Genomic DNA, 14,820 nt, shown 5'->3' with positions numbered 1-14,820 from the left:
GATGGAGTTCTGTGAGCAGACAGAGCGAGGTTTGTGTGGCTTGCACATTTCACAATCGCCACATTCCATCTGCATGCATTCTTCTACACCTGTCTGTACCTGTCGCCTTCCAGTTTCTCCCTGCTTTGAAAACACCTGCTCATACACATCCTATGATCTTGGCGGCTTTCAATTAAACGCAAACACATCTGCCATGTTGTTTCCTCGTCCGAAATCTGTCAGAATTCTGTTCATGGCAACCAGAAGGTGCTTGGCCTCAAACTCACCGGTGTTGTGTTGGGCTGGTTGCTGGGCCACAGTCTCGCTGCTAGCACTGTGTCCCATGCTATGACTCCTGTCCCTGCTGGCCTGCCAGGTTCTGCCTCTCCAGAGGCCCGCGGCCGGAGAGGAAAACCTAAAGCCACCTTGCACTTCTCCAACTAGACACAGCTCCTGTAACCCAAAACTGTCTTGACTGCTCACTTGTGTCGTTTAGCCTCTCTTGTCTCTGTAGTTCTTGCCCTCCCCCTCCCTTCTGCCTGTGATATTTGGTCTCTCCCTCCCTTCCTCCCTTCCTCCCTCCTACTTCTCGCTTTAAAACACAAACACACTCACTCGCTCAGTTCTTAGGTACCTCCCTTCTAGGAGCTCTGACTTCATAAATAAGGTAGGCCAATAAGGTAATCCAGCAGTCTCAGATGCCTTTCATTCCTGAGAGCAGATTTTTCAGGGGCAAAGTTCACAGCGGGCGAGCTTTGAGGCTTGGCCAGTCCAGCAATCAAGCCTTGAGGGATTTGAAATGCTATGGGGGGGCCCCCTGCTAGCACCATTTTACAGACTGACACTACTCCCTGAAAGACAAGGGGCGGGCTCTGTGGGGTAAGGTAACTCGAGAAGTGGAAGCTGAGCTGGGCCAAGGTGGAGCTCAGTGCCAGAAAACAGGAAGTGACACAGCGCAGGTATCCAGTAACTCTCTGGGGATTGTCCTTTTAAACTACACAGGGGCCAAACTGTATGTATGTTGGATAGTAGCAAGTCAGTTTTACCTTCACCTGATACAATCCCAACTTCACCTGCACTGGTTTTAGAAATAAATAAAAACTAGACTATTGCTGGAAACGTTTTGCTTATCCTGATGTAATACTGATAAAACGACACCTTAACAGAAAGTAAGACCTAAACCATCTTAAACTCAAGATACATCCACAGAAACAGGGCAGTGTGTGCTCATTTCTATCAGAGCAGTGTGATTAGATTATATGTTATCAGTGAGTAGGAGCCTCTTCCTGCTTCTTAAAGACATAAACACAGTCACACCATCTTTTCCACTGCTAAACAAACAAAACTTATCTAGTAGAAAGTGATGGAAGTGTCATTCAAAAAACAAGATGTGCCTTATAAATAACCTGTTCATTATCATTTTCGTCACTCATATGCAGAAACTTGAAGAGAATACCAAAGGTCCCAAAAATGCATTCTAACAAAATAATAGCAAATTAAGAATATGTTTGGCAAGTGAGAGAGAAAACAATCCATGTGTTTTGAGGACATTCAATGCCTGACTTGAATCACCGCCATTCAAGTCAGGCATCACTGTTGCTCCCTCCACAGTCCAATTACAGCTACTGCATGAACTACTTTGACACAGGAATGTGAGGAATGCAAGACCACCACAGCTTTTCGATAGAGGGATGGTTAATTAGAACAAGAATCCTTGCCATCATGGGTAAATAATGAGCTTGCAACCTCTGACACCTTCTGACTTATGACTCCTACTACTGAAACATATGACACTTTCCTAATAGCAGCAGCAGGTGGAGACAAACACATTTTTCCGGCTGTCAAACTATGAGAACATGAAGCCCACTGAACAAAAATATCAACTTGATGACTCACAGAAATACTACCATATTATGCCGTCATGACAGTCTTAAAATATACAATATACTAATGTAATGGAAGAAGAGTCATGTTGGAAGACTTCTGTGGTTCAAAATACAAGAACAACAGCCATGTCTTCTCGTCAGAAACACTTTTAAAAGACAGCCCTCCTCGGCTGAAGTTTATTTATACTGCTTGGCTTTGTAAAAATCCCAAAGGCAGGGATGACTAGACCAACCTTTCTTAATCTGTTCCTGCTGTGCCCCAGTTACCTATAACATGAAGCCATATCCTGCTCATCCTGGGATTTCAGCGTAACAAAGCAAAAACTAATATTTACTTTCAATACCGTCTCAAATGTTCTATTAAATCAAATAGTCAAGAAAGTACACTAGAGTTAAATAGAACTGAAATGTCAACATTTAACATCCACAAGACAAAAAAAACAGGTTTACTTACGTATATATTCAGACTGCACAGCCATCCCAAATGTTTTCCCCACAGGTACCTCAACTACACTACAGCAATTCAGTCTAGAGAAAAGATCCTTGGCCTTGCGAGTGTTTACGTGATACAAGTCCTGAAATGATCGAGGTTAGTGGCGAAATAGACACAAGGCCATGTGTGCCTGTGAGAGAAACCAGCGGCTCTGTTGACTTACAGGTGTGTCCTCTAGGTGAGAGCCAATCAGATGGCAGCGTTGAAAAACAACGCAATGCGTCACAAGGCCAACCCTTCAATGGACAGCTTCATAACCTGATACTGTCTGATGAGTCACTACTTTCTGTCATCACAGTACCCACTCTGGCAACAGCCAACATACTGTATAATGCACTTCAAATGAGATGGTGTATCAGCACAAACTCATACAGGCTCCAAAGGTTGACTTGATTTAATGCTGAATGTGGGTTGTGGTATTCAGCATTTTCGTACAACAGAGAGCTGTTGATTCAACTGTGTTTTCATTTTGGAGTACTACTGAATGTTTCTATTGTTTTGACAACCCAATTTTAGTGGGCTAGGCTAACAAAGAGAACGACTGCTGTGTTCACAAATGACCACCTTTCTGACACTGTCTCAACGTCAACTGAACATTACAACAGTCATGAAGGAGGATTTAGTGCAGGATTGTTGTGTTCATTTTCACTAGTACACCGAATGAACTAACAAATAACAGATAAAAGGTTGTGTTAATCCTGGCATAATCTTGCAACACATTAGACAAGCATAGCAGTCCAGTTTTCTTACCAGGATTTTCCATCACAGTGTCCAAAAGTCAGTAGTCAGCAGCTCCTGAACCAAATGAACAGATAAGACCAGTTAGGAACGACACAACAAAACAGATAACAAGGAATTATGTTTTACTTCAGAATTCCTTTCACTTTACATCAAACAGACACACTTTAGCTAAATTTAGAGATAATACAAAAAAATCTACGGCTGAAATGAAACACAATTTCATCAAGGGGATGAGGGAATACGGCATCCCAGAGCACCCGATACTGAAGTTTAACATCCTGCTTTGCATCTCATTACAACACCAGAAGTTACTCCACTCAGAAAAGCCTTTGCATTTTCTATTACAACCCAGTGAATCAATGAATGACTCCAAGGGCACTTCAACAGAATAGATGTTGTCTGCAGCTAATGGGGAGTAGACTGAAGCTAAACAAAAGCTGTTTCGTGTTAGCTAAAACAAAATAGTGCATTAATTAACTCAGACACTGAATGAAAACATCTATTCTGAACCAATAGGGAAACTGACTGGTCTGTTTCAGAATTAGTCTGGAGAAAACAGTGTAAACTAAAATTAAAATTAAGATATTATCATAGTTAATGCAGTAAGGAGGAGAAAATGTGTAAACTCTTTGCAAGGAGCTGAGAGACCAATATTGACAGACAAAAAGCACACTGGCTAGTAGCCTTGCTAGAAATGTATGTTCATTTTAAAATAATTTAGAGTGATTTCCAAACTGTACTGTAATCCAGTTAAAGGACATACAACTTGACACCAGGACATATAGTCAGAATTTGAATTTAATAATCTGAGTATTTACAATTTAACTGCTGAACAACCAAAGTTTTGTTGCGGAGTACTTCTTGTCCTCGTGTCCATCACCAGAAACAACACATATATCAAGTTATATTTGTACAAGTTAAATATATAAAATCAACAAGAATATGGTCTAGAATCACGTTTTTACATGAGAGTACATTTGTGGTGCACAGCACAAGGCACTGGAAGTTACACAGAGCCTTACATGACTGTTAAATCTTAACAAAGTCATGAATTAAAACAGGCCATTCTTATTAAGTGCAGATAACAGGAAGGTTGGGGTGTTGCATGAGCTGCAAATTAAATCAAGAAGTCCATGAAAATAATAGAAGGAGATCAAGATATCCCCTAATCCACCCCTCCCAGTGGTGGGAACAAACCTCTAACGGCTTAAAAGTAAAGACCAGACATCAGCCAAATGTATGAATAGAAAGACAAGCAGACAGAGTCAGAGAGACCTGAAAGATAGATCTGTCAAATGGTATGCCAAAATGCTGTTAACAACATATACACCCCACTCAAAGCTACAGCTATTGCACTAAAATATGTGTAGCTACCACATATCAGTCACACCTTCCCTAATGGGAGTTTCAAGTTAAGCCTCTCTTACTTTCAGGAAACTCTCTATCCTGAAAGGAGGTTTAAATTAAAGCCTTGTGTAAGCTACAATGAAATGCACCTGTGCGAAGTCATGAACATGCACTTCTTTAAACAGACAGAGCTCATTAGCTCTGAATTGACTTTATGAATCAGTCAGACCAGCCTTGCTTTTCTAAGCCGTCTTCATGACTGACTCACAAAATGCCATTGATGGAAATAACATTTGCACTAGAGTCAGGCTGATACTTGCTGCACTCTGCATAAAAACATAGATTTCTCAGATAGTTTCCAAGTCATTGCATCAGCAGTGGCAAACAAGAAGCAATGAAGCAGATTGCAATAATAGAAACAGTCTTTAGTACAAATACAAATGTCCTGTAACTTTAAGAAAGAGCAAATTAGTGTGTGTGTGTGTGTGTGTGTTTGGGGGGGACATAGCTGGTTGATGATACAGCCAAGATCAAGATTGCAAGGACAAATAACAAGCTGACACAGACAAACTGACAATTTGTGTTTTCTTTCCCAGAGAGCTTCACAGCGCCTATTCTAACAATGCCCCTGTTTGTAATTGGTTAAAATCAGTAGGTGTGGCTAAACAATGACGTCGACAGAGGTAGGTACTAACAGCAGTATCAGGCTGCACTTTGGAATGTCAAATGTCTTTTGAGAACAAACTGGTAAAACCCAACCCATGTGACTCACTAGGCTGCACAGCGTGAACATTTTCTTCCTTTTTTGATAAAGCAGCTGTAAAATCAGTTGTAGTAACTGTGCAGGAAATGTCCAGTAAGCTTTTTTTTTTTTTTTTTTTTAAATTAAAATTTATTCAGCCAACTTACTTTGCGTGACGACCATTGATCATCAATAAAATCCTCCTCGGAGACTGTGTCCTTGTAGTTTGACTGTGACTTTTAGTGAATTCCAGTGGGACAAATAATCAGCAGCGACTTGATTCTGGCAGTCCTGTCACACAAACAAATACACAGAGGCATAAAGCATGAGGACACAGAGCTGACTTCCTCCTTGGTGCTGAGCTTTTTTAAAAACCTGCTGAGTAAGCCGTTTGCTAGATAAGGTGTTACTTTGTGCCATTTTCTTGAAAAGCAGCACAGATCCTTTTGACGGATCACCCTTTTTCGGCGCAGACAAAAACTTCAGGATGCTGTTGGACTTCCAAAATCAATTTGTTGATTACCTCGCATGTGAACTACACAGTCAACTCCGCTATAAACATTTACATCCCTTTGTAACAGAGGCCGTCAACCCCCTATAACCGGTCAGCTTTAGTTCAGTCCAACTGGTTTGACAAGTCTTGGCAGTACTGTACACAGCGCATGCTCCCCAGTACATGCTCTTCAGCAGTGTGTGTCTTCACCTGGTCCACTTCTCTGACATATATATGTTACTGATACTGATATTATGGTCCGGGTGAATACTTGACTCTGACTGGCCGTAGAGCGTCCATTGATTCTAGATGACCTACTAAGTGGTCCAGCACAATATGAGTATTTATGATGTGTTGTAACACTGGTCAGTATTGCCATGATGATAAGACTTGCAATAAACAAATATTGAAGTGTGCCTTCTTTTTTTTTTACTTCTTCAGCCACCTTTCTGGCTAAACTCGTCACCAAACTGACACCTATTAACGAGGATAGTTGATATCTAGCTGGAGTCCAGCTGTTCAGTGGCCAAATAGTGTGGGTTCCAAGGATAAAGGGAGGACATCTCTCTTAGTCTGATAACATTTACACTTGCAGATTACAGACACATTTAAAAAGTTAGTCTGGTTAGTCTGGTTGTCAAATATGCTGTCACATTATATTTACTGTTTGTCAGCCATGCATAACGTTGTGGACTAGCTATGAGCGGACTAGAAAAACCTCTTGTTACTAAATTGTAGCTGGGGTTTGTCCCATTTACCCATTTCATGAAAAATATTTCCACTGTATTTATAGCTTATGAAAGCTGCAATGGAACTAATCAAACCTTGGGTGTTAACAGGAAAACCAAATTAAGGCATGTGAAAAAAACATGATTGAAATTTGATTTGAAAAAATGTATGAAAATATGAATAAAAGCTCTGTTTTGTTTTGTTTTGTTAGGTCATAGTTTAAGTGGGAGAATGCCATTCAAGGTGTCCATAATCAGGAAATAATGGTCTTTCACTGGTGTATGTACAGTACATGTATAAAGATGACCATTGAAATGACTGATGTTTTACTTAATTCTAATATGCACACTGTCAATAGTAACCGAGCAAATGTAAAAGAAAACCAGATGGAACTAGACTTAATACACTACAATCACTGCGCACTTATTTTGGCTGGACATCAATGGCATAATATAATCACTACTGAATACACAAAGTATTTAGTAAATCTGAGCAAAGCAATAGCAATTGTTTGATTTAGCTTGATTTTCTTCCAATTAAAAAACAAACTCGATCCATTTATAATAGATTGTTTCCAAATGGCCAGTAAAGACTGTAGCTGATACACAGTCAAACTCACAAATAATTCACTAGATAAAGTTCAGCACCACTGCAACCTAACTCTGTTCTCAAATATCCTTCCAGTCCTGGCGCAGACTGGCAGCAAAGCAAACAGAGGAGAGTTAATGTGCACCAGTTTGTGTGCATGCATACAAACTGATAAACTAGAGCAACCGAGCCAGGGGACTCGAGCCCCGCGTCGCTTTGAGACACCACATGAAGGTGGACGAACACAGAGACTCACACCCAGTCCTGTCATTATTTTACAGAGTATCCAAAGGTTAAAAAGGAGATAGCCTGGCCTCTAATCTGCCTTGGTTTCATGTCATCGCTTACATGTTGGCTTTGTAAATTGAGGCCATAACCACTGAAGTGGGTAGAAAAAATACAGAGTATTCAACCATGATCTCTTCCTTCATTCTTACATGTTTGTTGGCAACGGAATGTAGTTCAACACAGTGGTAAACTACCATTACAACGTGTAAAATCATTATCATTCATCTGAATTAAGACGATTATAATGAGCTCATCCGGTTTGTCCGGTTTCCTTGTTCCCTCTTTCGAATTAACTTGTGTCTTGTTTTATGTGATTCTGTGATTCTCTTACCAAGACCTTCAGTCGTATTTTTGCCTCCAACTTTCACTTTTCAAAACAATCTGATCACTAAGCTATTATTTAATCTCACAAATCCAAGCACACATTGTAAAGCCAGACAAGAATTTGCAAACCACTAAAGTCAACTAGTGTCATGCTCATTGGTAAAGTTTATGGCCAGGCTTGCTCTCTGCCATCAAAATAGTTATGTGTGTTTTAGATAGTGCTTATTCACCTAATTTGTCTTTCACTCTCTATCCATAAATTATTTAAAAAAAAAAAAACGGCACAAAAGTGTCAAGTTAATACATGCAAATCTATGTAAATGTAATATGCACCTCATCTGAGACTACAACAGCTCAGCATAGCCACTGAAGTCACAGTGTTTGTTCACATTTATTTAAAATAATGTCCAAAACTGTGCTTTTATAACAAAGTCAACAACTAAACCCGTAAACAAAGTCTGTTCATGTGCATTATAATTAGTTCTAATGAAACCAAACCGCTGTTTTATTACAATCGACTATCCTGACTTGGCAAAGCGATGATCCTTTTTAAAAGGAATCTTTTTAAGATTCCTTTTAAAAATCCAATATTTAAAATTATCTATGGTGTGTTTGCATTGTTTTGGTAGTTCATAAATTGTACACAATCCTGTTTGGGCACTGTAAGCTCCCAATTGACCTTTGGCTAAGCCCCGCCCCCCTTAGTTACTGTTGCTACGTCCGACATTCTCTTCTGGGCTGTGGTTTTCTGGTTATCTATAAGGCTCTGGTATCAATATCAAGGAGCAACACTGTACATGCAAAGCTGGGTACGTCTCTATTCACTTCTATAATCGTTATTACGAAGCAAACGGACTAATGTTACGCACGTATAACGTTGTATTTCTTCAGCGTGTGCTAGCGTATCAACAACTATGCAACTTAAGCTGTAACGGTGATGTTTTGGTTAGCTCCACAGGGTTTTGCGCGCACATCATTGGGCTTATCCATACCCTGGATGCTGTATATATACCGACAGTATAGCCTGCCGAAACTGAAAATATGAGACGCCTGCGTTAAAGTCAATGGAGCGCTGTGGAAAAAGTGTCGGACCCCTGTGGGAGCTCTCTTGGCTGTGATTGGTCAATCTACATTCTAGGGCGGGGCTTAGCCAAAGGTCAATTAGCTCATTAAGAACTCACAGTTCATCGGATAAAGAGCCAGAGCCCTGCAGACTCGAGGAGAGCACAATCAGCCATTGTTCCAAGTTCAATCTGCAAAGCTGGCAATCACTGAATGATGTGCCAAGCTGCAGTTTGCTTGGGAGCGAGCTGCTTAGATCTCAATGAAGCACTGTTAACAGCTTGCTGATATTGGTAAACACTTGAGATTATAAAACTTCCGGACAGCCTAACAGGATTCAAGCGCATACGTTATGTCATCTAAACACATTCTCCCCATTTATTTCTCTATTTCTAGCAACCCTAGTGGTTTGTTTTAACAAAACTCCTATGATTGGTAGAAACCGTTTTTACTGCTCAATCTCAAAACTGATTAAAACGCACAAAGCATGCTTACATAGATACCGTCAAGGAGGCATAACGTTGTTTTAGAAATAACCTATGTTATGGCTAGATTTATATATGTGCCACACATTCCTTTCCTTAAGCACAGTGGTGCATTAGAAAAAGATGCTTTGATAAATGACCTAAGCTTTCTAATTTAGTTTAACACAAGTAAGCAAGGATTGGTCCTCACTATCGTACCGACTGCGCCAAAATGTTACCTCCTAGGCCGAAGTACAAATCTCCTCAAGGTAAGAGTTGGTTATCTGCCAAAGTGTTGGTTATGGTAAACAAGATTAGCAACAAGTCCCTTTTCCACCGTTTGAATCCTGTGAAAATCTGAACCTTGCAGCATGCCCCTATCCCTATCAGTCGCTTTCATTCCACAATGCCACCTACCTTCACGTAGCTAGAATGAGAGCAAATTCACAAACTCACCGCTTCTGCTTGATAAGTGTAATCCCTCTTCAAATGCAACAATCCACGACTATCTGTATACAAAGCGCAATAACATGACCGGCCTGATTACAAAGCTGCCTGTCTAGAACAAATACAATACACTAAAGCTCATTTTGTCTTGCCTCTTTCTAAGAGTCTGTACAGTCCACCAGGGCGTATTGCTGCTTTTTAGTGTGTACTGAAAACACCGGGTGCCTGTTGGAACAAGTAGACGGGCCTGAGAATGGAATGCAGCGGAATGCTTCACAGAGAGGCGACCTGCGTCCCCAGCAGCCAAATAATTTACACCTGAGGACTCCTCCGGGTCGCTGTAATGTAATGTAATGCTGCAGCTTCCATGCAAAGGTCTGATCTTTCAGTGACGCCTCAGATGCAAATGTACTAAGTTACACAAACAAACAAAAAAACAAAGGTTTTGACATTGTCACTAGTTAAGAATCGTGAGAATATCAGACAGCTACATAAGAGTAACAGCACTCAATAGAAAGCTACTTTCAGTTGTTTAGCATCGCCCCAGCTAATGTTACATATACTGAGAAGCTAACGTCAGAAAGGTAACAGGTATGTACACAGGATGATGCTAACAGATGCTAACTGTGTAAAGTTAGACACTTTGTGGCACTGTCTGAATGCAGTCCTTTTTGGTCTACTTGTACATTTCTTCTTTCTAAGTTGGTCAATCAAAACGTGGTTTGTGAGCTAAAGATAGAAACGCATTACAGCACCACCTGTATAATGCTAATCCTTGGCTGTTGCTAGCTGAAGTTAAGACAGAGCAAGCAACAGGTGCCTACTGTACTGCAGCGTTAGCTTTGTTAGCTAACTTAAATTAGCTCGTTTTTGTCGCTGGAGTTCACAGAGACCTATGTATTTCGGCGTATACGGGCCACTCACCTCTTTCCTGGTAACCGGTCAACTTGTGTGGGAATGTATCCAAAGGAACAGAAAAGCGTTTTCCCCGTATTTGATTGAGCCCTGATTACTTGTGACACTTGTCGTCGCTGTCAACCACAGAGAGAAAGCAAGGCGGAACAAGCTCTACCAAATACCTTTTGAACCAAATAAAGTGCAAAAAGTAACTTTCCGAAGCGGGTGGGAAAAGACGCAGCATATGAGCCTCCTCTGAATTTACACCGGGTCCCGAGAAAGAAGTTAAATGTTGTATTTGCAACTTCTTTGTCAACACTTTGCTGTCAAAAGGTGTCACACGCTAACTCGATAGGAAGATTAAATACTGCCGCGCAGGCGCACTACGTAGTATGGTGGCTGCTCCCCCACCTGGAGAAAACACCACAGGCTAACCCTGGGCTAACCTCAGGAACCACGTGACCGGACACCGGCAGGAAATGACATCTCTCGGGTTAAGGTTTGGTAGATTGAGGACAAGAAGTGGTTAAAATATGGTTGTGGTTTTACAACTGACAAACTTCAGTGCATCTGCTGGATTAGTTTTTGAAATGATTATAGAATAAAGATGTTTGTTGCCTTGTGTTAAGGAATTAGATCTGAAAAAATATTTTAAGCCCAACTGAATAAAGGTAAAATGTTCATAAATACTATAATAATCTCAATAATCACATTTATTAAATATAATTCACTTTAAATTTCACTAATATAATTTCACTCCAATCACCTAACACCACTTTAATGAGTAATTAATGTCACAAAACGTTTTAACAGTAAGAGGACCTGGACTCATCTCAAAGTTGGTAAGTTTGACGTAACCCCAGCTCTCCACAAATCATTTGGATAGATAGATAGATAGATAGATAGATAGATAGATAGATAGAAGCATAGTGAGCTAGAGTGTACAAAGATATATATAAAATATACAAAAGTAAGAATATATTTTTACTTTTTGTATAAAAAATACAAAATATATATATAAAATAAAATGTACAAAGTATATATAAAAATAAATATATATAGCATAAACAAAGATATATAATATACTTCAGCTTATTTTTTAGATATATGACCACACAAAATGTGTAATCAATTTATTTTACATGAATATTAGATAATAAGAAGACTGCAGTTTTTTCCTATGCCATGTGAGCCAGTGACACCAACCCTATGCCACATTGTAATACTACAAAGAACAAATAAGACACACCAGTTTTTTATTGTATAGAGATAATTATATCGTCTTAGCAAGGGAGTCTTCAGAGCAAATAAACCCAACCCAATCCCAGCAATTTGGATGTGATGAATGGTATTCTGGCCATCTGGGAAGCACTCCCTGACATCTCTTCAAGGAACTTATTATATTCTTAAATATCCTCATCACAATCTCAATTTTCTCAAGACACTTTATTCCTGAGTCTGATACTCCCAGAGCAAGCCCCAAGAAGACAGAAGTACCTTTTAACAAGAAGAAACACTGAGCAGAACCCAGCTCATATGGGGGGACCCATCAGCTTGGGACGACCAGGTAGAGCCAGAATTCAAAATATTAGTTATAGAACAGCTTAGTAGATATACAGAGAGAAGAACACAAGAAAATAGTTAAAGCCACTGGGTCAGCAATTAGTATCACTCCAAGTTGAAAAACACACCCGATGAAGAGATCGTGGCTGGCAACATGACTAGAAGCCTCACTAAGGAAGTTTTGAAGAAAATATCAAAGAAGAGCGCAAGGCTCCATGAGGACATGATGCTTCAGTTTATGCTGACTTAAAAAGTAATCAAAGAAAGTCAGCAGTCGTGCATCATCAAAAGGCTCTCAGCACCACCAAATAGATGGTTTTTCTCTACATTTACACACTGGGATAAAGATTTTAGCTGAACACTGAACAAGACCATCACCTGTCACCTACTACTTTCATGCTATGTGGTGTGGCACAGAAAATCCCAGATCAAAGGCAATAAGTCTTGCATTGTGCTGCAGTTCAGTCAACGTGGGCAAGGATAAGCCTCCCTCGCCTCGATCAGTCACAGGACTGATCACCGGGAGCCATGCCGCTCCATCTATTTCACACCGGCACATACAAATCGTGACATAAGATGAATGGCACAGGTTGAGACAGATTATAGTAGGGCTCTGATTAACAGTGTGATTCCTCGACACGGACAATATATCAGTGGAGCTTGCCACATCATTTGAAACGGTGTCTGAACAAACTGAAACGATTCAAGTGTGGAGAATCGCTTGAGGATTCTTATGTGTGTGCTTTTTTGATGTGGAGTAGTATTCATTTGGTTTAGAGAGTACAAAACATACCTTAAGTAGTGGGACAAAGAAAACAGTAAAGTAAAGTTAGCACCACCAAATAGGTGGTACCAAGCAACAGTTAAGACAGAGCAAGCAACAGGTGAATACTATCCCTGTGCTGTAGCATTAGCTTAGTTAGCTAACTAAATTAGCTCGCATTTGTTGTTCAAGCTCCCAGAGACATATGTATTTCTTATCTTGTTTGTGGGAAGAGGAATGGGAAATACACAACATTTAAAAAGGACAGACTGGACAAAACATGGGAATTCCTTACGGGTACAAGGACAAAATCTAGAGCATACCAGGCAACATAATTTGACAATGCAACAAAATCTGGTCACTCCAAGACTGATTCACAGTGCTTTAATCCACCAAAGAAGAATACTACCAAACCCCAAGACGCATACGATACAAGTGAAGGAAAACAATGATCAAGGTAAAGATGCACATGTAAATATGGTTTGGTCTGTGAGGCACCAGCTGTGCAGTTTCCACGCAATGTGAAAACTCCAATTGAAACAACAATCTCCAAGCTCAGAATCTTTCATTCGATCCTAGAAGAGCTTGAATGAACTCTCTCCCGCTGTGTTAGCTGAAGAAAACTTTGGGTTGTTGGGGCTAGAACTCACATCATGCACTTGTTATACAGGGTGAATGAAGACATTGTAAAGGCCTGTGCTGATCACAGGGCAGGAAAGAAAATCTCCAGTGGTCTGCATGTGTGAAGGAATAAACCTAACAGTGACTGCTTTTTTATTGACATAGCCTTTAAGAAACAGAAGTATGAATTTATCATTGGAAGTCAGCATGGTTGTTTTCATCCTTTTTTATTGCTATACTATTATAAATAAACTGTTACAGCCATGTACTCGTCGGCTGCAATCTCTGGATCTGGTTGATTTGCGATTGCTGGTTGTGGATTTCTTATTTGATATGCGTCTTTGATGCACAGCACTTAGTATTTCTGGTTTATAGTGCTTTTTTATTTTTTTATGTCACACATACAGTACAGTATTCTGATGGAGAGAATACAGTAAACAGTCATCAAAAAGTGATTCTGATAGTAAAAGATCTGCATGTTTAAAATGAGTCACGTTTAGTTAAAAAGTCAAAAGTCAAAAGCTGTTGTAATTATAAGAAGCTGGTCGCTGGTAACTGTAGAGGTCAGTATTCAGTCAGTAATAGTTACAACTGATCTGTCCCCAGCCCTGACATGCATATAGGAAAATAAGCTAAGACAAATAGTGCATATCTCCTCACATTAAGACATTAGGTCTTTGGAGTGAAGGTAATATGAAGGGATGATCTTTTCATTTTGTGTGTTTTAAAGCCTTTGTTTATTAGAACGAGTTTAGGCAAATTTAAATTATAATAGGAAGAGAAATAACAAACTATTAAAAGTTTGATTTGTGTGTGTAGGTGTGTGGCTGGGGGTAACTTTTGGAAAGCTTGAAAATTGTGATCTCTTCTGGCCATGTGCTGAACTGCATGGCAGGAGGGCAGAGCATGTTTTTGCAGACTGTGTGCCACATCAGTAGCACAGATGTGTCTGCCACCTGCTGGCCTGGTGAAGGCCCTGCCACTGAGTGTAGACATACAGTTACAGTTGCTCCATGCATGTAGCTTCTTCCTAAAACGTAGTGAAGTTACACTTACATAATAAACCTAGGTCTAAAGTGCAGACTCTCAGCTGGGGGTATTCACCTTCAAATGGAACAAAGGGAAATGCAGATCTTAGGTATGTACCCCCCAAATCTGACATTTGACCCAAAAGCTGTTTCATGGACAGGTGTGAAAATATTTATTCATTATGCATTCTTATTTTTATATATATATTTTTTAATAAAGCAGTTAAATGGTCTAGAGTTGTTTTAAAGTGTGGCATTTTCATTTAGGCACTCTTGTTGTGAACTCACAACATGCATTCAAAGGAGGTCTCAGTGCAATTTCAGTCTGCTGTGTAATGTACTGTTGCATGGTTTGATTGACAATA

The 14,820-nt window shown here is 39.9% G+C and overlaps 1 protein-coding gene across 6 annotated transcripts in view; it reads right to left on the bottom strand.

The window, feature by feature from the left end:
- Nucleotides 1-11,034, bottom strand: part of phactr4a (phosphatase and actin regulator 4a) — a 30,726-nt gene extending 19,692 nt beyond the window's left edge. For 2 of the 6 annotated variants that reach the window (XM_084563469.1, XM_084563468.1), the window contains exon 1: nucleotides 267-484. In XM_084563469.1, the coding sequence (XP_084419595.1) occupies nucleotides 267-324 (58 nt within the window). In that variant the 5' untranslated portion in view covers nucleotides 325-484. Of the gene's footprint in view, nucleotides 1-266; nucleotides 485-3,108; nucleotides 3,154-5,355; nucleotides 5,873-9,592; nucleotides 10,030-10,507 lie in introns of those variants that run through there. The other 4 variants (XM_084563470.1, XM_084563472.1, XM_084563473.1 and 1 more) reach the window with 4 other exon arrangements.
- Nucleotides 11,035-14,820: the final 3,786 nt, after the last annotated feature.

The sequence above is a fragment of the Chelon labrosus genome, assembly GCF_963514085.1.
Source record: "Chelon labrosus genome assembly, chromosome: 16".
In the NCBI taxonomy this organism is placed as follows: Eukaryota; Metazoa; Chordata; class Actinopteri; order Mugiliformes; family Mugilidae; genus Chelon; species Chelon labrosus.
The sequence above is the reverse complement of the archived record's forward strand: the minus strand, read 5'-3'. Positions and strand labels throughout refer to the sequence as shown.